The 25,132-nt window shown below is 39.7% G+C and overlaps 1 protein-coding gene across 1 annotated transcript in view; it reads left to right on the forward strand.

Annotated features, from left to right (window-relative positions):
* Positions 1-357: 357 nt before the first annotated feature.
* The window catches only part of BMPR2 (bone morphogenetic protein receptor type 2), a 72,338-nt gene continuing 47,563 nt past the window's right edge, over positions 358-25,132 (forward strand). Inside the window, exon 1 of the mRNA XM_033169777.1 lies at positions 358-478. Coding sequence (XP_033025668.1) covers positions 403-478 — 76 coding nt within the window. The 5' untranslated portion in view covers positions 358-402. The remainder of the gene's footprint in view (positions 479-25,132) is intronic.

Raw genomic sequence — 25,132 nt, forward strand, 5'->3', positions numbered from 1 at the left:
AATCGTGGGTTTTTTTGGTTTTTTTTGTCCTCTCCACACCTCTCGGATATGATTCCTTTGCAACGTGTGCGGTGCTTTGATATTGCGAAGAAGCGTGGGAAGTAAGCCTGGTTTAGATATACATATAGTATGCGAAAGATGACCGCCGGCTGGGGGGAAACGACATGTATGTTGGCTTGAGAAGCAAAAACTCTCATCTGCCGATGGGAGGCGAGCCCTGAAACATGAAGACAGATCCGTGTAAGTGGAGTAAGAGGTCAGGCTAGCTCCTCTCATCTGCCATTTGCCCTTTCAGACTGGATTGTAAACTAAGAGGGTTTAAGACTCTTTGGAGATTTCCTCCTGCTGGCATTTTAAAGAAATTATATATCACATCATCCACCCTCCTGGATTTCTCCAAATATGACCGCCTTGCTGCAGCCACCTTTTGCTATTGCTCCTTTCTCCACTGCCACCTTACTACTCAGCACTGCGGCTGGTAAGTAGCCAGTGGTGTAGCAGTTCAGCATGATCTGCAAACGAATTAAGCCGGATTACCTGGATTTAAACCAATTTGGTGCCAGTGAAGGCCATGTGAATAAATCAGAGTACATTTAAATAATTTGACTTAATTGGTTCAGAGATTGCATCCACGCTAGTTGTTTTGCCTACAGGGAAGGGGGTGCGGCTGGCCACTGTTAAGGCTTACTGTATCTTTTTAAAATGTCTGCATCATGCTCCTGGAAATTGTTGCAGTTTTCAGACACTGATCTAGTGAATATATTTATCTTCCTATATTTTATAGGGCAGATGAGCACAATCTAGTAGTTAAGATGAAATTTTATTTTATTATGACATTTGTCACCATTCATCTTTTTCGACGCACACCCTGCACTTCAGAAACTGTTGGCTTGCTGTGTATGAAATCTTTGTTCACAGCCATAAGTGTGGTCAATGGTTCTTTATTGACTGAAGTATGTAATACGTATTGTTCACAGTATGTGAAACAATGTATGTCTGGGTTTTTTTTTTAAAAAAAACAAATAATCTGTCAATATGGCAGAGAAAAAATCTACAGAATGTAAGCAGAAATACAGATGCAGAATCATTTTGTGTTCTGACTATCTTGAGCAATTTTGTTTTTATGAGCTTTGCTCACTGCGAACAACTTATCGGTTATATTATTCATCTTTTGGACATGTGTGGAAGCTTGATACTGGCATAAACCTTCTTGGGTGATAAAGGATGAAAGAGCTCTGAGTTAAGGCTATGTTATAAGTATGTTTAATTTTTATTCCTTCTACATATTTTCAACCAGTTTTTAAACTGCAACCCAGTTTTTATATCTGCTTCCTGCGAATAATTCCAGTTTAACTCAATGGCACTTCTGAGTAGAGATATGCCTAAAATTTCATTGACAGAAATCTAAAAGTATGTCTTCCTACCTTCAGTCACCAGCTGAAATATCAAACTAACTTCATTTACCTCTAATTTTTTCAAGTGGACAAATAAATTTGCTTTAGGAATGTTTCAAAAGAATTATATTAAAAGCACAGGTTAAATTATTTGGGTCCTTCAAATAAATTTTTAGAATTAAGATAGTGAGCAATTCTCTCAGGTACAGGAAGCCAATGATAAAATCTGGTTAATCTTTTAATGTCTATATCTATCTATCTATCTCATCTATCTAAATCCTATTTGGTTAAAAAAGGAGTGGTTAAATGTGAAGGGTGAATACGTCTTCTAGGCAAGTTACATGTAGGATTGCACTGCATATTTGATTTTCAAGCATGATTTAAATGTGGGTTGATTTACCTAGGAGTAAATCTCATTGAGCTTGGTAGTGCTTATTTCTGGGTATACACGCTTAAGATTTCAGCAATACTCATTTTAAGTTTTTAAAAGGGCTTTTCTTGGGGGATATTGAACTAAATGATTGATATAGAACATTTGATTGCAGCAGGCTGGCCTTGGGCTAAATCATTGGTGCTTCAGATTTGTCCACTATGCGTGTCATTGGTAGTTCATAAGCTGTTTCCTCTGTAGAATTGATATCTGAAACCCATATTTCTATGTTTAAACTTTACAAATGTAATAAATTATTCTATATTCAATCAAGTCTGCAAAAAATACATGGTTTTTCTATGGGCTGATTTCTTGGCAAAATTTGAGACATTTATTGTGCTTGCTAAAAGAAATAGAAATGTATTTGTGCCTGGTAGGGAGCAGCAGTACTAGTGATGCTGTTGGCAATTGTCTTCAGTTTTGACATGAGAGTAAACTTGGTATTAATTATAGACTGGGGAAGTTCTTATGGCCAATCTAGCCAGCGTTTTGAATATGATGGGAGAATCCCTGGCACCTACATATTCAGTAATGTCTAGAAAAGTCAGACGGTTCAACAATTCTGCTGAAGAAAGTAATTCACTAACTCAGAGGTCTCCAAGCTATGGCCCAGGGGCTGGATACAGCCCGAGGGACTCATTTATCTGGCCCCCGGCGACCCCTGCCACTGCCTGCTCTTACTGGCGCAGCGCGACACAGCTGCCCACTTCTGGGTCGAAGGAGCCCCGGAAATAGCTTTTGCGCATGCCAAGCGTTGTTTCTGGTGCACGTCCGGGTTGAAGGAGGCCCATGCACATCTGCACAAACTATTTCCGGTGCTCCTCTGACCCGGAAGTGCGCCGGAAATAGCATGTGCGCATGCATATGGGCGCGCACTCCCCCACTCTCTGGCCTGCCACGCGATTGGTGCTGGAGACACCAGCCCGAGGCACGGTAAGTTTGCTGACCCCTGCTAACTAGTCTTTAGAGTCCAGATTTATATTCTATGAATATACTATATCCTATTACCACTCAAGAACTTTATTCACAAACCCCAACATTTAATTAGTGGTAAAGTTTGACAATACCTAACAAGGATAAAAACAATTGGGAGTCCTATACTGAATCAATAAAAGTTGTACGGAAGTGAGAGCTGGACCATAAAGAAGGCTGATCGCTGAAGAATTGATGCTTTTGAATTATGGTGCTGGAGGAGACTCTTGAGAGTCCCATGGACTGCAAGAAGATCAAACCTATCCATTCTTAAAGAAATCAGCCCTGAGTGCTCACTAGAAGGACAGATCCTGAAGTTGAGGCTCCAGTACTTTGGCCACCTCGTGAGAAGAGAAGACTCCCTAGAAAAGACCCTGATGTTGGAAAAGATGGCGGGCACAAGGAGAAGGGGACGGCAGAGATGGTTGGACAGTGTTCTCGAAGCTACTAACATGAGTTTGGCCAAACTGCGAGAGGCAGTGAAGGATAGGCGTGCCTGGCGTGCTCTGGTCCATGGGGTCATGAAGAGTCGGACACGACTGAACGACTGAACAACAACAACAAAGTTGCTCTTGGGGCCTTGCTAGCTGAACTGTGGGATATAAATGTCTCAAATAAATAAAGTTTTCCAATGTGATTATGAAATGCTTGGTTGCATAGATGGATCCAAGTATTTGTATTTACACACCTTACTTTACCTTGAAAAACCTAGAGCAACTATCCCATGAAGTCTCCAGTTCAGGCTCTGACCAGGCTCTGACCTGTTTATTTTTAACAATGAAGCACCATTATTTATTTTATTTTATTTTAAAACTGTATAGCCCATCCTTCCTGTCAAAAGAGCTCAGTTCAGTCAATGCATCCACAATTTAAAATAAAGATAAAAATAAAAACATTCTAAAAACAATTACAGTTAAAAAACCATTATTTCATCTGGTGATTATGTGCTCTCACATACTTTTCTTTGGACTTGGAGCATAATTCTACCTATCCTAATGTTATTATTTTCAATCACAAACTTTTTAGTATAATGTGGCCAAATATAGATGTGTGTACAGTATTTTCCTAGTTTGTGGAAAGTGTCAGTAAGTCACTGAAGATAACACACTTAATTAGGCTGAATTAAAAACTTAAACTAGAATTATTTCCCAGATACAGGATAATGTTGATTGATACCCCTTTAAGCCAAGAACATTTTCTATCTAAATTGAAACACCACACAGATTAAGTATCTAATAGGCAGGGGGGGAAAGTGGCAGAACTGGAAGTATGGTGATATGGTTCTTTTTTGGCAACCAACAGCTAGATGTTTTTGGGTACTAATCCCCACAATCTTCTCTTGCAGGTATATTTAGTTATATATTTTGTTTATAAAAATATTTATATACTGCTGTATCAGAAAAATATATCCGTGGTTTACAGCAATATAAAAACATAAAAACAAACAATAAAATTTAGGTTAAGTAGGTGCTCCAACTTCATTTTGTAACCTCTTCTGGGAATCCTCAGTTTATCAGTTTGCTTTTTTGGTTTGCTCTTATTTCAAATAAAAAAAAAAGTTTATTTTTTCAGAAATTTACTAAGCATATATAGCATAGAAAAGTATTATGGCTGTATGTTGATATGAAAACCAACACAGTTTTAGGACTTGTTAAAAATCTCTCCACATCTCCCGCTTGTACTAAAAGGCCTTCCAGTTTCTCAGCCTCAGTTCTTCACTTTTAAATTTAGTTGCTATTAATATGATTGAGAAGGAACGAGAATGTTTTATATTGATTGTAATGCAGTGAAAATGTGAGTTTAAAATGATATACTGAATAATGACTTGTCTTGGGGTGAATAAAGATGACTGCCTTGCCTTGTGAGAAATGTGGGTGAGTTTGTTCAGATCACTGTTCTCCTAATTTTATACTGTATATAGTGCCATGTACATGGATGGCAGTGTGTAAATAATAATTTGCAAATAATGAGAGGATGGATCCCTGCTCCACTGACTTTTCCTCAGTGAGATGAGAGGCAGGGGAACATGTTGAATTTACATGTAACTTTGTCTCACTAGGTTTGGAACTAGGTGATTGTGTGAAAGGTTTAATGGAGAATGTGGGTTTTATCGAGGAATATGAAGGAAGTAAGAGGTGGCGTTAGAGAACATTACAGGAGGCAGTTCCAGGTAGAATGGGGCAGCAAGGGAGAAAGGGCAGAGTATGTGGGGAAATGGTAGACCCTTGGATTGCTGAGGGCGGTGGAGCCCAAGGAGTGAATGTCACAGACAGATATGTGAAGATGCCACCATCTGTGGGGTTCTATTTCCCTCCATAATAGTTGGAACCCTATGAAACCTCATAGACCATCAATCATGTAATTTTGTGAAAGGGGAAGTTGTTACTATTTGGTGATGGATTGAATGTGGGAGTTGAAGGAATAAGCAGATGAAGGATAAAATCATGACTATGTGCCTTTCCCACAGGGTGGATGATGTCAGCAGATAAGAAGAGGGGGGCTTAGGAGAAAAGATAAGCTCCTTCATGGGTGCATATTGAGTTTGTAATGACAACAAAACATCCAAGTGAAAAAATCAAAGGGGCACTTGGATGTGAAAGACTAGATGATGAAAGGAAAAAGTTTTGAAAAGAGGTAAAGCTGGGTGTCATTAGTGTACAGGTGGTTCTGAAAGCTGTGGGATGTAATGGGGTCACCCAGGGACGTGTTGTTGTTGTTCAGTCGTTCAGTCGTGTCTGACTCTTCGTGACCCCATGGACCAGAGCACGCCAGGCACCCCTATCCTCCACTGCCTCCCGCAGTTTGGCCAAACTCATGCCAGTCGCTTCGAGAACACTGTTCAACCATCTCATCCTCTGTCGTCCCCTTCTCCTTGTGCCCTCCATCTTTCCCAACATCAGGGTCTTTTCCAGGGAGTCTTCTCTTCCAGGGACGTGTAGAGTGCTGTAATATAGGTCAACTGGTTTTGTAATGTTGTGTGATTATTGTTGCTGATTCCAGTTACAGTTCTCGGTTTAAAAACAGTCTGGTTTAAGAACGATTTGATTTACAAACTCTGCAAAACCGAAAATACTGTCTTGGTTTGAGAACTTTACCTCGGTCTAAGAACAGAATCTGAACGGTGGAAGGGCACCGGCAGCAGGAGGCCTCATTAGGGAAAGTGTGCCTTGGTATAAGAATGGTTTTGGTTTAAGAACGGACTTCCAGAATGGATTAAGTTCATAAACCAAGGTACCACTGTACTTAATTCTGTTGCTGTGGGATACAGCCATCCCTTCATGTATTGCTTCAGCCTGATGTCACTTTTTCCTGGTTCTTTCTTTGTTAATTGGAGTAAATGTGGCTTAACACAGCAAAAACAAAACAAATATTAACTCATACTGATAATAGAGATTGAATATGTTTGCATATATGTATATATAATGTCCTGCCTTTTTAAGGTTCTTTTTTCTTTGCTAAATAAATGTTCTTATCTCTGATGACATTTTTGTATATGAATGGTAAGTGATTGTGTGTTGAGCAGGGAATATGCTGTTAATCTTTTTTAAAATGTGTACAGTGCATGCTCAGTTCTACATTTTTTCCATATTGTGGAATATATTGCAGAAAAAGCAATGGGAGGAATTCAACATCATGCTCTTCTGCTTGTTCCATCAGCATAAGAATATCTGCTTGCCAGACTGAATGATTCCTCCTCTCCTCCCCCCTACATGCTGTTGAGAGTTTTCTTGATCCTGTAGATCAGATTGGGGGGCAGGGAGACTTGGGGAAGCCTCATTGCCCTTGGACTGGGTTTTGCTAGCACACTGGGTTAGATGAATGTGGACTAAGGAAGTCTGTACCTGAAATATTTTAAACAAAATTAATGGTGTATGTGTCAGGCTTGTAATTAAATCCACACATTTTACTAGCTTCCAGTGGTCTGATGGAGAGCTCTATCTTTTTCAGCAGTCTACTGCATTTTTATGGTCTTGCAGCCTGCTTGGTTTCTATGCTGGGCTCACTCGATTGCGGCTGGTCTTGTGTTGTCTGTTTACTTACTGAATGGAAGGGGAAAGTAGATGATGGAAAAGAACAAAGATGGTATAGGAGCCCACTACACCGAGCCAGCCATCACTGCCGGAGTGCTCGAGGAAGGCGGTATAAGAAGAGAACAACAGCTATGAACCGATTAATCCCAGTATTGAAGGGCACATGGCTGTTATGTCCTTCTGATGTGCCCTCCCCAAGTGGCTTTGTGTGGTGTATTTCCATGGCGGGGTGCAGTGGGCTCCATTTGCCCTCTGCACCCCACCATGAAACACTTCTCACTAAGCTGCTCTAGGAGGGCATGTCAGAAGGACGCAACAGCCATGCCTTTGCAAGGCTGGGTTTCTTCTCATGCCGCCCTCCCTGAGTGGCTTTATAAGGCTGGGACCTGATCAGATAGCATTCTCACAAAGGCATACAGGGCTGGTTTGGGGAGGACAGCATGAGAAGTGTGCCCCCTGCCCAAAATGTGCCAGGGGCAATTGTCCTGGCTACACCCCATACTACGCACCTGTTTTAGCCCACTACTGCCCATAAAAGGAAAATGGCCTGAGACAAAGCTAATTGATCCTTACTGGAGATAAGCAGTACTGGAGCCAGTCAAACATGCATAAGACCTTTTTTGAACACTAGCTGGCAGAAGGAGCTATAAAGACAGGTTGCATGGAGTGATGTTGAGTCCGTGGCCACATTGGGGACTCCTTCTGCCTCATTGTTCTTCTTCTCCAATAACTTCAGTATTAAGATGAGCTTTCTAGGTACGTCACCTTCTCCACTCCCAGGGTGGCCTGCCCTGGTAAATTGGTGCTCTTTTCATTTGGGGGAAATAGCTGGTGCCAGGCGGGAATAAATATTCCCTAGCAGACAGCAGAGCTCTCTTGCTTTTGGCTAATGTCTCTTGTGGTCATCTTCAGGCAGGCTTTCCCTCCAAGGCATTCAGGCCAGCCTTTCCTGCTGTTGCTGTTTATGCAAGCACTCTCCCCAGAAACATTGTGGACTACCTTTTAATCTTCCTCAGGAATATCTAGGATACTATTCTGGTTTCTCCTCCCACTGGTCTTAACCACATCTGCCCAGCAATGCCTTTCTTCCACTTTATATTGGCCAGAGTTCTTGGTGTGTTTTTTTCTTGGTGCATTTAATAACAAGAACTCCAATTTATTTAACGTTTCTTCCACTTGTACCTAATCTGTCAAGGTTGACTAATCTCAAGAGGATTGTTTAATCTCCTGCCTGGGCTCTGGGGCCAGTAAAGGTCCATTGGACTCCTCCCCAAGTTCTTGGGTGTAAGGTAGACATGGACTGTTTTTAGTGTCCCCTTGGGGGTGCCTAGCATCATGAACTATTTAAAACCAAATGTACAATTGTATATTTTAGAGCATTCCTGAAAATTAAAAACATAGCATTAAAAAAAAGTAAACTTGTGTTTCTTCTCACTACTTTTTACTTGGGGTATAAAATGGATTTCAAGCTATATCTAGAAGTGTGTCATTTCCCCTGCAATTGAGCAAGGGGAAATCTACCAAAGTCAGCAATGGAACAAGTTAGCTGAGCCTTCATTCTAGTATTATTTAGGTCCCACAGTGATGCAGCTTCTCTGATTGCTTGCGGCTAACAGTAGGTATTATCTTTATTAAAACATAAAGTGTCTTGATGCAGTGTAATTCAAACACATTTCCCACACTATAGAAATATGCAGAGAATGACATGTAGAACAGCTTTCAGAAAGCAGGAGCTTTGATCTTCTCTTTTAAGAGTCTGCTGAGATCCCAAAACTTCCAGGAAGGGTTTATAACCAGTCTTTTTCTTTTGTTTCTTATTTCAGCATAGCAAGATAATGATGACATATAGCAATCCATTTTGTAGAGATTTTATACAGTCTTTTCATAGTAAAACACCTTAGAACCTCTCTTAATTCTTTTACAAATGAACACTTAGGTAAACTGGGATTAGGTAAACCCTAGAAGAGATATTTTTAAATTACTGAAAACGTGTTAATATCATTTAAAATTTAAACTACTTCTAAAGCAAAATCTCCTTATAATGCTGTAGCTTGGGGTTATGGTCGTCAGTTTAGAAGCAGATTGAATTTACAGGCTTTCTGGTTCTCCATTTGAAGAACTGGGGCTGATTTTAAAATTGCAGAAATAATACTTCTGCACTGTCCTGTCCAGAGTGGGTCACTCCAGGCAAAGCAAAGCAAGGAAACAAACAAACAAAACCCTAGCAACCTTCTAACATGTGAAAAGTTAGCATACCTGGAGGAAGGTAATCTCATCGTTTGTGAAAATTTAGGTTGGAAATTTGTCAGGCACCAAGAGTGTTTTGTGACTGGCACAGGTCCAATTGTGACCACAAAGACATTTCTGGATGCCAGGTTGGTGACTGACATCTCCTTCTAGCTGTCCCCTCCAGCTTTCTTAAGCAGCTAAGCAGAAGAGCTTATTTATTGCATTTATATCCCACCTTTTCCTCCAAGGAGTATGGTTTACCCTGCTTTCAGTTAATCCCTACAATAACCCTGTGAGTTAGGTTAGGAGGCTGTAACTGGCCCAAAGTCACCTAGGACTGAAATCCTGATTTCCCAGGTCCTAGTCTGACACTCTAATCATTACACCATGCTGACTTCCTACAGTCAGTGTCCCATAGCAGTACCGGTAGGTAAATAAATACGGGGAAAGCAAAATGTCACTTTGAGAAGGATTTTCCTTGAAACTTGAATTTGTTTTATTCTGGATTGCTTATTTGATGTTTCAATGTGTTGTAAACTGCTTTGAGATTTTATTTTTGAAATATAAAGTATATAAATGAAACGAATAACAGCAAGAAATTCCATTGGGGTGGAAATGGCGCCCATTCTGTTGTGGTGACAGTAACCCGGGTTTATGGTGCCATTTGACAGTTAGCCTATATATCTGAGTTTCTAACACTGGTTCACAGGATACTTCATGAATAGGCTGTTTGTTGACTGATTGCTTAATCATACATGTATGAATACATCTCACAGCAGGTATTGATACCTAACAGTACTTCTAAAAGGTGTGGAGAGAAACACTGGGCAGTGAATGGCTACAGTACAAATAACTCCAGTGGGAGATTGTTGGCAAACCTCAGTTGGGGGGGGGTTGAGAGAGGAGGGTTGCAACACATGAGGAGGGTTAAACTTTGTTGTTGTTCAGTCGTGTCCGACTCTTCGTGACCCCATGGACCAGAGCACGCCAGGCACGCCTATCCTTCACTGCCTCTCGCAGTTTGGCCAAACTCATGTGAGTAGCTTCAAGAACACTGTCCAACCATCTCATCCTCTGTCGTCCCCTTCTCCTTGTGCCCTCCATCTTTCCCAACATCAGGGTCTTTTCCAGTGAGTCTTCTCTTCTCATGAGGTGGCCAAAGTACTGGAGCCTCAGCTTCAGGATCTGTCCTTCTAGTGAGCACTCAGGGCTGATTTCTTTGAGAATGGATAGGTTTGATCTTCTTGCAGTCCATGGGACTCTCAAGAGTCTCCTCCAGCACCATAATTCAAAAGCATCAATTCTTCGACAATCAGCCTTCTTGATGGTCCAGCTCTTTACTTCCTCAATATTCCTGTATACCATTTAAACTTGAAAATTGCCAACAAAAACTTACTTTCCATACAGGGTTCATTGTTTGCACTGCAGTCACAATGAAGACCACCCCCATCTGGCAACTAGAACTGCGGGGGGGGGGGGCTCAGTGCAGTCTGAATCCTATGTGTATGTGGGAACAATAGAAAATGAGAGTCTATATATTTGTATGAGAGAAAAGACGATATGTGCGCACATTTTGTGTGGACGTGTATGAATATGTGTGCTTCTACGTAGATTGGGGTGGCCAGATGCAAACGAGAACAGATCTCCTACAGTGTTAATGGTTTTCTAGAAGAGCAAATTTCAGCAGGTGTAATGTGTTACGTAAACTACACCTGCTCAATTTCTTTCTATTACACAATTATTGAAAGTTTGGGAATCCTGCAATCTTTAGCATTTGGCTACCCTTGTGTGGGCATCTGTGTGTTGTGTGAGTAGGCGGCCATACCCAAAGCTAGTATGCTACCCTCAGGTGGTGAAAAAGCCACACCCTTGGCATAATGTTGTATATCTCATGAGGATTAAGTTACTTACATTAAGCCATCTTGACCTTTGCCAAAAATATTCATATTCTGATTGATGAACGACTTGATTTGCCTTGCAGTATTCAGTGTTTTAGTTTCTGTGTCAAGGTTGTAGAGTAAGTTTTGATTTAGTTGAGGTTCTATCCTTTCTTCTTGGAAACAACTAGCTTAACCTCAAAGCACATATATTAAAGAACATATATTCACAGTTCAGTTTTTAAAAAAATAGAAAATAAAACACAGATAGCCCTCAGAGGTACTTTATAAGAATATATTTAGTAACTAAAAAAAGAAGAAGAATATATTTAGTAACTATTAATGTACCTGCACTGGAAGTTCTTTTTCATAACTGAGATAGCAGGTTCAGAAATTTTACCAAAATTCTCCTTGTGAAACCCCAGAATATTCCTTATCCCTTTAACTCCAAAGAAAGCAAAATTATATATGCTGAACTGAAGTAGAATGACATTCCTTCTTCATAACATCATTGCTATTAGGCGTGCTCAGGTATTCACCAAGAAGATACAGTGGTACCTCAGGTTACATACGCTTCAGGTTACATACGCTTCAGGTTACAGACTCTGCTAACTCAGAAATAACGCTTCAGGTTAAGAACTTTGCTTCAGGATAAGAACAGAAATCATGCTCTGGCGGCGCAGCGGCAGCGGGAGGCCCCATTAGCTAAAGTGGTGCTTCAGGTTAAGAACAGTTTCAGGTTAAGAACGGACCTCTGGAACGAATTAAGTTCTTAACCCAAGGTACCACTGTACACAGGGAGGTCTGGGGGTGTGCATGCTAGCCTTTTTTTGAATGTTTCCAACTCCAGCCTGAGCTTCCTTTGGGGCAAAGAAGGGGAAAACTGGTACAATAATTTTAAGTTGCCAATCATCTTTTTTAATCAAACATTGTGGCTTTGTGTTCACAAAGAAGTTTTTTTTTATTTGGGGACAAGGCAAAACTAAGCTCACCTTCCTGTCAATCTCAGAAAGACTCCAGTGTGACTTTCAACACTTGTAAGACAGAACAGGTTAATCAGACTTCCAGCTGCAGCAAAATTCTTGCCTCTTTCAGCATACCCAGGAGAACACGTCTTCCTAGGAATGTGCAAACAGGCAGGAGAAAAACTGACATAGGTCTAATCATTATTTTTTTTTAGGTAAGCCTCAAACTATACTGTGTGTGTTTCTCTCCCTCTCCCTTGTGATAGTACATCAAAATAAATGTGTTTTCGAGTTGTAGATGTCTGAGCTCCTGGATAACCTCAGGGCAAAATAAGCAAACAAGAGATCCGTTCATGAAAAATGTAACTTTAAATTCAGGCAAGATGAAACTAGTACTCTAACAGTATTCTATCCCAGCCTTGCTGGTAAATGATGTAGGCCAGGACCTAAAACTTGCAATTTATAATGAAGGTTCATCTAACCATCTTTTAGAAAGCAAGGCCCCTTAGAGATGCTTTGGGTATTGGGAAGGTATAAGGTTCTTATATGTATTGCCTATTCAGTTCAGGCAGATTGCTAAATCGTCATCACTGAAGCTCCAATTCCTGGAATTCTAAGATGTTAAACACATAAGGAATTGTTGTGGTGAAGAACAAGTGTTGCTTTGGAAGGCTAGGAATTGGTTGGAAAGTTCAGGAATGCAAATAGTTGCAAAGTAACAACCATCTGCCACTTACGATCCCAGCTGTCCAAATTCTCAGTCACTGCTGTTACAAATTGCCACTTAAAATCCAGTTGTTTTTTTCATTTATATACAACGTTGAGACAAGTGTTCCAGTTTTAATTTACATACCCTGAAAATGTTTGTGGCCTTTGCAGTTTTGCTGTAAACTAACACATGTCTATGCTGGAATAGCTTTAAGAAATTTAATTTGGTAAACATGTAATTTTCTTACAGGAAATTTTGAATAGGACTGCCTCATATCAGGTTATAATTTTTGTCTTCCTAATTGCAGAGCTTGTTTCATGGTGATACCTGGCAGAATAAAGTATTTCTAAGGAATGACTTGCTTATTTTTCTTTTTGTGCTATAGTTACAAAACAATATGGGGTAAATAAATAATATGGTTTTAAAAGAAATTGTTTGAGAGCTAATGTCCATTATAGCAGAGGCTTGAAGACTATCACAGATATATTTTTAGCTTTTCCAGGTCACTTCTCTCCAAGCATGCATTTGATTTTCTAGACCACATTTCAAATTGTGCTGCACTATGAAATTTATTTTAAGATAGACAGATTTATGCTGGGAGCTTTTTCAGTCCTTTTCAGCTCTTCAAATGGAAAATAGTTCAATTTATTCTAGCTATAAGGCATATGTTATTTTATAAATACATGCATACATGATTTTATACATAAATTTTATACTGAAATAAACCTATTACTTTTAAAAATAGCCTATGTCAAAAGGTTTGCTGATTATTGGAAATGTAATATGTAATAGAATGCAAAATACTTCATTGTTTCTTTTCCACATATAAAGTTACACTCTTTTTACTCCCTAGAGTATTGTGAATAATCACTCTAATATACTGGTTGTGACCATTCCATATTTTTCTTCTTATGTTTGGTCTCTCATTATTAATAAGCAACTTCTAGTTCATTAAAAAAAACCTAGGTATTATTTTCTATTTTCTCTCTCTAGAATAGCCCCTTGTTGCCTCTTCACTTGTGTGCTGCCTGTCAAGATCCAGACAGAATTTGCATTACCATCTTTCTATACAGTACTCCTCCATTTCCAAATGTGAATTATCACATTTTCTGTACAGCTTTGTGTGTTTCACTGAATATGTGGGGCACATTTTATTTTATCATGAAGAGGCAATTACATGTTCGGCATTGAGTATATACTCAGTAGGATGTTAACAACTTGCTGCCTTGCAAGTATACCCATATGATACACGTGTTAGTGACATTCACATTCTACTTCTAAGGCATACCCTGAAAGTGTTAGGTGTACATCGTTAAGAGATGCGGGTGGTGCTGTGGTCTAAACCACCGAACCTCTTGGGCTTGTCGATCGTAAGGTCGGCAGTTCAAATCCATGCGATGGAGTGAGCTCCTGTTGCTTTGTCCCAACTCCTGCCAACCTAGCAGTTCAAAAGCATGCCAGCACAAGTAGATAAATAGGTAGCCCTGCAGCAGGAAGATAAATGGTGTTTTCGTGTGCTCTGGTTTCCGTCACGGTGTCCCATTGCGCCATAAGCAGTTTAGTCATAGTGGCCACATGACCCAGAAAAGCTGTCTGGACAAATGCCGGCTTTCTCGGCCTGAAAGTGGAGATGAGCACTGCACCCCATAGCCTAATTCAACTGGACTTAACTGTTCAGGGCTTTGGACCAATTATATTTGGAGACCACAAGTCATTCTCTCTCCAGATTTCACAGCTTATTCCTGATGCATTCCTACAACTGAAAATTTTCTTATGGATTTGCTGCTAACTAGATTTGTGTTTAAATTCTCTCAGTAGTGCTAGGTATGATTTAGTGTAGTTAAGAGAGTGGTGCGAACAGGCAATTTATTAAAAATTCTGACCTCTTTTAACAGCAAATAAATTTTGCCTTGTGACCTGTTTATATAGATTCTTTAGTTGTGCAATCCTATGCATATTTACTCAGAAGTCCCTCTCTGTTGTTATGCTCAGATAAGTGTAAATAGGATGGCAGGCCTAATTTCATTCAGCTTTCAGAGCAATAATTATGTTAATTCCTAACAATAAGGGCCTGTTTTTGTATTTTGCCCGATGGTTGATTTAATACTTTATTTTATGTTCTGTGTAGTGTGTTAAAAATATGCAGAAGGTATTAAATGATACAATAGTAATTTCCAGAATAGTAACAAATAAAGATTGTGAGCTGTGTGTTTTATGCATTTACAGCACCTAGTGTATATTGAGGGACACGGGTGGCGCTGTTGTCTAAACCACAGAGCCTAGGGCTTGCCGATCGGAAGGTCGACAGTTCGAATCCCCGCAACGGGGTGAGTTCCCGTTGCTCAGTCCCTGCTCCTGCCAACCTAGCAGTTCGAAAGCACGTCAAAGTGCAAGTAGATAAATAGGTATATTCAGTAAGGTACATGGCATTTCCGTGTGCTGCTCTGGTTCGCCATAAGCAGCTTAGTCATGCTGACCACATGACCCGGAAGCCGTATGCCGGCTCTCTTGGCCAATAAAGTGAGAAGAGTGCCGCAACCCCAGAGTTGTCCAGGGTCCCTTTACCTTTTAGTGTATATTACTTGCTTCCACAAATGATTAAAAGGTGCAATATATAAACATACTCTTTAACAGCCCTGACCAAATGGTGGAATATACAATATGAGTGGCTTAGACTGTTGGCATGAGTGCCCCTGAGCACCCTCTTCTGCTCTGTAGAGCCCACATGGCTCCTTGGTATACTCCAGAGCTCATGGCAATGAAACAAGCTGGGAGGTGGCTTGAACGCAAGTGGAAGAAAACAACAGGTGAATGCAACTGAACACTGGTGACTGCTCATTTTTTAGCCTACTCAGTGACAGTGAAGGAAACAAAGAAGACATACTTTGCTGCCTCCAATACATAGCCACTGTATCGTTCAGCAGAGTTTTTCTGAGTAGTTTGAGGCCTTTTATAGTCTGGCACAATGGAGATGGTATTTACTTCCTTTTGCTTTAGCTTCTTGCTGCCATTCATGCACTCTGTACCCCCCTTCTTGTCTGCAGCAAGATGGTTTGATTTTATTTGTTATCAGGGCACTTGTTAAAAACATATTCCTGTGATAATGCTGTCTTTTCTGTTTTCTTTCATGTGAATGTCAGGAAAAAATATAAGTGAGTTTTGCTACTATGCATTAATATGCATTGAGCAGCATTTTATTGTTTACTAGTTCATTCCTAAATCATATTGTTCTTGTTTTTGACTCTGTGAATGTTGTAGAGCTGGCACATCCAACAGGTAGATTGTGATCTACTGGTAGATCACTGGACATCTGTGGTAGATCACTGGCTCCCCCAAAGAAGCTCAACAACTTTGGCTCCCCTTAAAAAAGTTCAGTTTTTTTTTGCTCTGCACCCCCCCCCCCCCAAAAAAAACAGGGCTTTCCTTCTCCCTAAAAAAAGCTGAACAACAACTTTGTCCTGAATGCCTAAAGAACGGGGCTTTCCTCCTCCCCAAAAAGCTCAACAACTTTGACCTGAACCCCGCAAAAGGGGTTAGATCACTGCCAGTTTTTAACTCTAATCACAGTCTCTTGGGAGTTGGCCATCCCTGTTGTAGAGGCTCCACAGCTGGCAAAAAGCACTGGATTTCTGTCTACTTCAACAGTTTTTCAGGAGTGAATTTACGGTATGTGGAATTATAGAGCTGGAAGTTTGCTGCAAAGCAAGACTCTTCACCCACCACAGATCAGTCCCCACAGTAGCAAAGTGTGCTGCAAATAGGAAGCTCATGTATTGCAGAAAGATGTCTGTCAGACTTATGCAGATATCTCTAAATGACTTGAGGAACTGAGCCAAGCTGCATACTGATTGCATAGTGCAAAATTTTGTGTGACTGGTTATAAAAATATAGTTCCAACAAGTATGGGCAACTGCTGCTATCTGTTATCACACAAATACAAGTCAAGACAGTAGATAATAATTCTGTCATTTAGATGAGCTTCGGATATTTCATAGTCAGTGTGGTTTCCCTTGTACAGGTAAATCTATTTTTGTGATCAGCAAACACAAGGAGTTGGATCCAGGCTTGGGCTTCTTTGACAGAAGGGTTCCTCTCATCTGCAGAAGGATTACGATCTAGTGGAGGAATTCCACTGATGGAATAGGGGAGGTCATTTTATCTATCACCCTCTCCCCACAGCCCACCATGTTCCCTGAAAATCTGATCTGAGGATGCATATTTCTCTCTTAATTAATTGTCTAATATGGCCAAGCTTAGAAGACTGCAGGAAGGAATTCAGAAGCAGCAGTGCCTGTGAGTGTCATGGACTCTGAATGGATCTCTGATAAAAACAGAAGGTTGAGCAAATGAAGATGAGAAATGGAGGTTGAAGTGATATTGGTGATAAGATATAGCTGAAAGAGGGTATAAAGGCTTACACAAACATTAACTAATCCATTCCATGGAGTGGGGACATTTCAGGGTAAGTCAAGGGACTAGTTTTATAGCTGAATTTGAAGGTTAACTCTGCATAAGAATTGATTTGTGCCTGTTGTATTAAAAGTCTAAATACAGTATCTAAAGGGAGATAGTGAATTCTTTAGATAAAAGCACATTCTTCTAGTGATTTTTCTTCAACTCTGTATCAATATGTATCAATAGCATTTATACAAATGTGGTAGTTTGGTTAAACTATTGGTGTACAGAAAAGATATATTTTAAAGTACGCATCTCTTTGATCTCTTGTCTGGCTGCAAAATCCTGCAAGTCAAATTTTACAGTAAATGTTACAAGCTTTGTGAATTTTGAGGAAGTACCTTGTTAAAGGGTAGCTACTATTTTGAATCTCGTAGTCTCTTAACTGCATCCTGAGTAGAGCTGCATGTTCTTACTTTGCTCACTGCCAAATCTAAACAAGGTCGTAGAAAAGATTAGATTAGGAATTGAGTTTTACTAGAACCAAATATCAGCTACTCATCCAGACTTTTACACTGCCAAATCAAAACAAGGCCATAGTAAAGATTAGATTAGGAATTGAATTTTACTAGAACTTAATCTTTGCTACTCATTCTAACTACTTGTCTTTAGCAAGTGTTTCTATAGTGTAGTCTTAGTCCTATGCCCAATTACTTGGGAGGAAGCCCCTCTGAACTCATTGACACTTATTTCTCAGCAGACCTGTATACTGCATTACTAATAGAAGAGTCTTTCTGGAGCCCTTCCATTTTTTAGTCCAGCAGTTTCCTCAGCTGCAGTTTTGGAATGGTTTGAAGACCAACCACTCATAACTTTTAACTGCTGTGATTTGGAAAACATCCACGCTGAAGTTGATGTAGACAAGCAGGGGTTTTTTTGTTTGTTTTTTTAAATGGTGCTGGTGTCCTGAATAATTTTTTTTTTTTTTTTTACATAGCCCTGTGAAGGATCTTGCTCCAAACATTTGATGCTGTCTGTCCAAATTCTGGATAGAGCCTAGGTATAGCAAATAGTTTTTCCAGACATACTTATGCATGAATTCAGATTGTTAAGAATTTCTTGATAAGAGAATGTGATTCCATTTGCCGACTATATGTGATGCTTTCCCTCGTCATTTTGAGCTTGCAGTTACTTGAGCCCCATTTTTAGGAGCAGTGAAAGGGATAAAATTTTCTGTATAATTATAGGAAAGTGAATGATGCAGTAAGTGAACTGAAACAGTAGAGTGTATGATGCCTAATATTTTAAAATCAAATATAAAGTATCATATGAACATGTTCATTCAATTAGAAACTATCCATTTTATGGGTGAAATTATAATACAGTGGAACCATGGTTCTCAAATGGCTTAGTTGATGAACAAATTGGCTCCTGAATGCCAAAAACCCTCAAGTAAGTGTTCCGTTTTTTGGAAGCTGAACGTCTGATGCGGCTGTCAGCTATTGTTTCTGGGGTGCCTGGTTTTTGAATGTTTCAGAAGTCGAACGGACTTCCGAAACAGATTACTGTACATTCAGGAACCAAGGTACCACTTGGTTCAAATTTGTAAAGAGATGTGCACAGCAAGCTATTAACTTTGAATGTTGACTCAAAGTAGCTGTCTTAATGCAAAGAAATTTCAGAAATAGACTGGAAAGAGAAGTGGCTGAATTGCAACTAATCACCAAACGTAAAACCATGGAGAAACCTGGTCTGAACAAAGACATTGGATTCTTATCTCATTATACATAACAAAGCTATATTTAGCCATCTCACCCCTTGCCTTTCCCTGCAAGACTAATTGCAGCCGTTAAGAGTTGTCAACAGGTTTTCCTCACCTATCAGCTGATCACCCATTCCCACCACCCTTCTGAGTAATACCCCTCCCCACTCCCTCGCTATATTTAAGGATCTGGTGACTTCTGTTTCAGTGTATCTGAAGAAGTGTGCATGCACACGAAAGCTCATACCAAGAACAAACTTAGTTGGTCTCTAAGGTGCTACTGGAAAGAATTTTTTATTTTGTTCTTTTATGCTGTAATTCCTGTTTGTTTGATTATTTAAAAAATGAAATTTTGGAAATAAAAGAAGTTACAGCTACCAGACATAGCTTTGCCTGTAGTTCTTTTATATGAGATAGAACTGTCTGCTGTTCTGTATAGCATCTTTAATGGTAGGGAGTTGTCAGGATTTTATTAAGTGCTTCCTGGATCCTAGCCAGATATTCAGAACACGGGAGGAAAACTCAGCATTTTATCTTGGAACCAAGAAAAACAGTTGGAGGTAGGGAAAGTGAAACTGCAGTTTCACCCACCAGGTTTAGTTAGGAATTAATATTTTGTATTAAGTTGGACTGGGCTTAACTGTCAGGGGTCCTTTACTTTTACCTTTTTATTAAGTTCTTTATAGCCATGTATAAGAAATATTTCTTTTCCAAGATCCAGATGCTAGTTTTTTATTAGTCACAAAAAGGCATATGATTACCCACACACCCCTTGAGTTGTCAACCAATTTTTTTTTAATTGCTCATGGAATAACGATACTTTGTGAAAATCTATGCAACTGCAGAAAATAGAAGTGTGAAAAGAGAATATGAGAGAGGAAAGTACATGAAATTTAGTACTGGAGACCCTGAGTGTTTTTAATTCTACTTGATTGATATACAGTACAATAAGTGATTTCTAAAATGATTTATGCATTTATTAGAGGATTGATAGTTAATATTTTGCATCTTGCATAAGGCAATGTGACCTAAAAGATTTGTGTTTGAATGGAGCAACTGAGATGCAAAATTGTACACTGAAACCTAGTTAGTATAACTAAGTAGCTGCAGGGCTGTGTGCTTGTAATGTGTGTTAGGCTGACCAAATGGCATGAAAAGTTTGTTACTTGGATATGCTGTGAGGCTGTTTCTGTCCTCTCAAGCCTTTTTTGAAGCTTTCAGTGACTGAAAAAAATGCATAATTGGCTGCAGTGTGATGTTAGGCAGCTGCAAGAGATGGTATTTGTTTATGTTAGGCTGTTAATTTGCAAAACAAATCAGCTAAGTCTATCCTAAGCTTTGAGAAGTGGCTTTCTGGTGAAGAGTTGTGAATTGCTGTTAAGAAATTTGAACTATGTTCTCTTATATCTGCAGCACAGTTGGAAATCTGGGAGCTCTCTCAAATATTGCCCATGTGTGCTGTTAATTGTAATGTTTGTGACCCTTAGTACTACACATGTTTTATTTAAGCGATTGAAGTTATTCATCATAACAGCTTGGAGAGCGCATGATAAATTAAAAATCTGGTGCATTCACAAATTCTAAAAAAAACAGGTAATTTGCATTTTGTATGTGCTTATGTTAAAATGTATTCATGTGTTCTTTCTCCCGCCCACCATGTTCATGCGATATTATGTTTTCTGCAATTATATTTGTTTACATTGTTTAAACATATTAAATAATTTAGAGGTATTATGAGTTTGGTAAAGTATAATTTGTTCATTAACGGTATATTGCTTAACAGCTTATTACTGAACTTACATTCAGATGTGAGGAATAACATCTCTGTTCAAATTTAGCGTATTCCCATCTCATTTAAGCTAGTGAAAGTTCCTAAAACAAGATAAACTGCAATTACAAGAACTGTGTGTTGATAAAACAGTGTTGCTTTTTGTATAGCAGCAGATTGCTTAATAGATTCATGCTACTTGCTGAGAAAGAGCTGAAGCAGAACAGGAGTCCCTCTGTCTTCTGGGAAGTGAACTTTATTCCAGTTAGCTGGGGGTCTCTAGGGACTGTTGGACAGTCTATTGTTTAAGATTCTTTGTAATGTAAACTAATGTGGATTAATGAAGTTGGTTTGAACAAAATAGCTTTGTAGAAGCTAAACCTCTTTCTTTTTGCACACTTTGTGTGTATTTTACTTGTTCATTTATGATTGATACGTTCGTTGAACAAGTAACTAAATGTCTACTATACAATGAATACATGTAAAATTCTGAACAAAATTCCTGGTATGATAGTAGTTGGTGGAACACCACCTCACATTTAAAACAGAAATGAAACTATCTATTTTTGTCATAAAGCACCGTATTTTAGGATTGGGACTCCAGTCAAATATGCCATAGAGTAAGGGGGTGGGGTGGAATCATTGTGTTAGTGGCAGCCTACACTTTTATTATTATTGCATCGTGGGGCCTTCTGATAGCAGTGGTAAGAATGAAAACTCCTCACTATCTCTGCAGTAGTCACTGTATATGGCATGCTGCATCTGCCCTGCCAACTTTTAAAAAGCTCATTCCTACCTTTTAAATTAAGCTGCATTATTTGTCATAACTGGAGGATCTCCAAATAGCAACATAGCAATCACAAGAAATCACCATTGTGTAGTAGTAGTAGTAGTAGATTGGGTATATCCAGGGTCAAATCCCACTCTGCTACAAAACACACTTAATGATATTGAACCAGTCACTATCTCACAGCCTAACCTACTGCAAAGGATTGTTGTGAGTTTAGACCCACCTATGCTTTCCTTTCATTGAATTAATTTTTATTAGTATACTGTGAATTGTACATGTTTTGTAGTGTGTGTGTGTGTGTGTGTGTGTGTGTGTGTGTGTGTTTAAATGTGTTGTATGTTGCTTGGACACCTTCAGGTAACAAGTGACCACCAAGTCTAATAAATGGTGGTGGTGGTGGTGAAGCAAAAATAAAGTTTTATCAGAGAGGCATAGGCATATGGTTTCAATCACACCTGAATTTTAGAGAACTAGTCAAAAGGATATCTCTTAGGCTTCAGCTGGTGTGTTTTGACCCACTACCAGGTCACAGTCTGATCCAGGTTGCAACTCAGCAGCACTAGCACCATGTATGGTTTAAAAAACCTGAAGAGGCGGGCCTTTTCGGGGGGGGGGGGAATTGCACTGCAAAAGTGTGTGAGATCATGGCAACCGAAATGGCTGTCGTGCTCTCATGATAAAAATTTAGATGTCCCGGTCGACGACACTTGTGGGGTATGCAGTCCCCACTCCATTCTGTCTTGTATTTTGCCAGACCAAAGGTGGCAACCCTAAACTAGTCTCACTTTTTTATTGGGCTTTGGAGAGAGGCAGAGGGGAAGAGCAGTCCTTACCCCAAGGATAATTGGAGCAGTAGAGCACCACATTCATAAGCCTTGTCAGCTCCTGCCAATCATAGTAGAGGGCTGTGCATGTTTTAGGTTTGTTGTTGTTTTGCTTCACCAGCTCCAGATTGGTGCAAGAGAGAGGCACAGCTCCACCAATACCCATGGAAGACCCTGTTTCAGGGCCCTACTCTGGCTATCACCAGTTGTAGCCTGTTGCCTGCTTGGTCAGAGCTTGGGTCTCTGCCACAGTGATCCTCTTCATGGCACTCCTCTTTGCCAGCAGGTTGAGGACAATGGTTTGTCCTGTCCCCATCCATTAACCCACCTATTACCTTCAGGGAAGTTAGGATTGCATCCAGAGTTTCCCTCTGCCTCTCACTGAAGCCCAGCACAGATTGCTGAGCATGATCTCCTGAAATGACTGGCTACTAAGCAAAGCAAACATTTGCGAATCTCTTCTTACATAAGATAGGAGCAGCTAACTTCTCAGTTTATATTTGTTTGCTTAGATTGCAGTAGGTACATATCAACTTTGTATTTGACAGCCACCTTTATGTGAGCTGTGTGTCTCTATATGGATGTAATAAAATTTGATGTGGATTGAAAATGATACTCCGCGGAACATTTTGTTCCACCATACTTTCACATTCATTTGCAGTCAGTTGAGTTTAGATTTTGTAAGATCACCCTAATCCTGTGCCTGGACTAACATGCAGCCATTTCAGATGGATCAACCCAGTGTTGCTGTCTGGTGCTCTGATTGTATAAATTGCTTAGCTGCAGTGGGCACAGAGTAGCTTGCATGAAATGGATGTACTGTAGCAGCATCCTGGCCATGAAAGTTGATTCTGTTGTGTTGCCTCTAGGGCCTGTCTCTGCAGTAAATTGCACTTGTTGCAAGGGATCCAGAGGTCTTTCCTCAAGGTAACAACTTCTGTGGCAAACCACAATGCTCATTGCTAAGAAAATGTGCTCTCTCTTTTCCTCACATTAGTGTGTCATTTGAGAGTCTGGGATGGAATATAATTGCTCATGTGTCATGGGCACTTATTGGTTAGTGTCTGAAATCACTGGTGCAAAACAAGATGGCTCCTCCCATGGCCAGAATATTTTGTGTACTTAATTATTATTTTTAAACTTTGCACTTGGAGCACCTCAGAGGTGTAGCACAACTGTGGAGATAACACCCTGCCCCCATCCCAGCTTCTCACTGTGCACATCTACTCTGCAAGGGAGGAAAGCATCGCTCTTGGCTCTACTACTGGTAGTGCTCCAAACTGCTCTAAACCAATTGGGCGCATGGGCCTCCCCAACCTTTAGGCTTTTATCTTGGGATTAGGGAAACCCATCTTTTCTTTTACTCCCTGTTTACACAAAACTGTTTGCACAGAGTACAGGTATGTTGGCAATGCACCTAGTTTGTGGTAGATGAAACCCAGTGGTCTAAAAGAGCTAGCCAAGCTCCAGTATTCCAGATGATGGAGAGTTTATTTTAGAAAAGTAATGATTAGGGAATGGGGGAGGGGAGATAAGTGGAATATGATATAAAATAAAGCATAGGTTCAAAATAACAATAACAATAATTTCTCCGATGAAAATCGGGACCTCCTATTCCATAGTAATGTTATTAGTTATACCCCGCCCATCTGACTGGGTTTCCCCAGCCACTTTGGGTGGCTGCCAACATATTAAAAACACAGCAAATACTGAAAATTAGAAACTTCCTGATACAGGGCTTCCTTCAGGTGTCTTCAGAAAGTTGTGTAGTTGTTTACATTTTTGACATCTGATGGGATGTGCTATTTGATGGGATGTTGTATCCTAACATTTTGAGCATGTTACGATGTTCAGCTTACATGCCTGGCATATGTATAATTCTTTAAGATGTTCTGATGAAGACAAAAACTAGTAAATATCACCCTACCTTAACTTTTCTTGACAGAGGGGTGGATGGTAGAAGCCCACTAATGTGGCGGTACCTGTGACAGCATGGAAACTTTTGAAGATTGCTGCTTGTGGCAATTATTATTTTGCCCTGAGAGGAGAGGGCATATATATTAGAAAGATCTCTTCTTGGGTTCCTGTTTCTTGGGAGGGGGAATGTTTGAGCTGTGCCGGCTTCCCAAGCATAGCATTAGTCTATAAAGGATTAGAAAGCTACCTGCTTTATTAGAAAAATAAATTAAGGTTATCTATCTTATTCCAGAAAAATATACCAATGGAAGAAATTACAATTGTGTCCTGAAATGAATTTTAAAAAGAAAATAAAAGATTGTTTTGTGCTTGAGTAATTCTTCTCATCTGGAACGCAGCAGCATTTTACTTTCCCCCCATAGTATTTCCTGTGTTCATTATAAGTGCAGCTCTGATAAGCAAAAGCCAGTCTAAGAAAAGTCCATGAACTGCAGTCCAAGGCAAAGATAAGATGTTCAATTTCTTCCCATTCTGATAAATTCTATGCAGCTACTGTGTGACTCAGATTCTTATTACATTTTAGCGTGATTGTGAAGCAGTGGGCTGTCATCACATTTAAATAGAGCAATAGAGTTTAAATAATGTTTGCAAAACTGATAAACTTAACTTAGTTTATTTCATATTATAAGATCTTTTATCACTTCAAGTGACTTTAAGCATATTTAGGTTTTTTTTTAATAATGTGTCATTACTTTTCCATTACCGGTATTTTGGCCAAAAGAAACCAACCCTCTTTAAAAGCAGTCAGTTCCCAAAAGCCTGTTGGAACAAAAAAGTCTTCGCCTGCTGGCAGAAGTCTAGCTTCCCTAGAGAGGGAGTTTCAAAATCTGGGAGCAGTTGTTTCTGTATGTGACAACGGCCGCTTGGGTGTTACTAGCCCAGAGATGGAAGGAAGAAACAACCCCAACCAGAGAAGAACGGCAAATCAAGTTGATGGACTATGACAAGAAATTTTAAAAAGAATGGGAAATGTTTATAATGTATATACAAAATCATTGTAAACAGGTCA

This window comes from Lacerta agilis, chromosome 1 (assembly GCF_009819535.1).
Source record: "Lacerta agilis isolate rLacAgi1 chromosome 1, rLacAgi1.pri, whole genome shotgun sequence".
NCBI lineage: Eukaryota > Metazoa > Chordata > Lepidosauria > Squamata > Lacertidae > Lacerta > Lacerta agilis.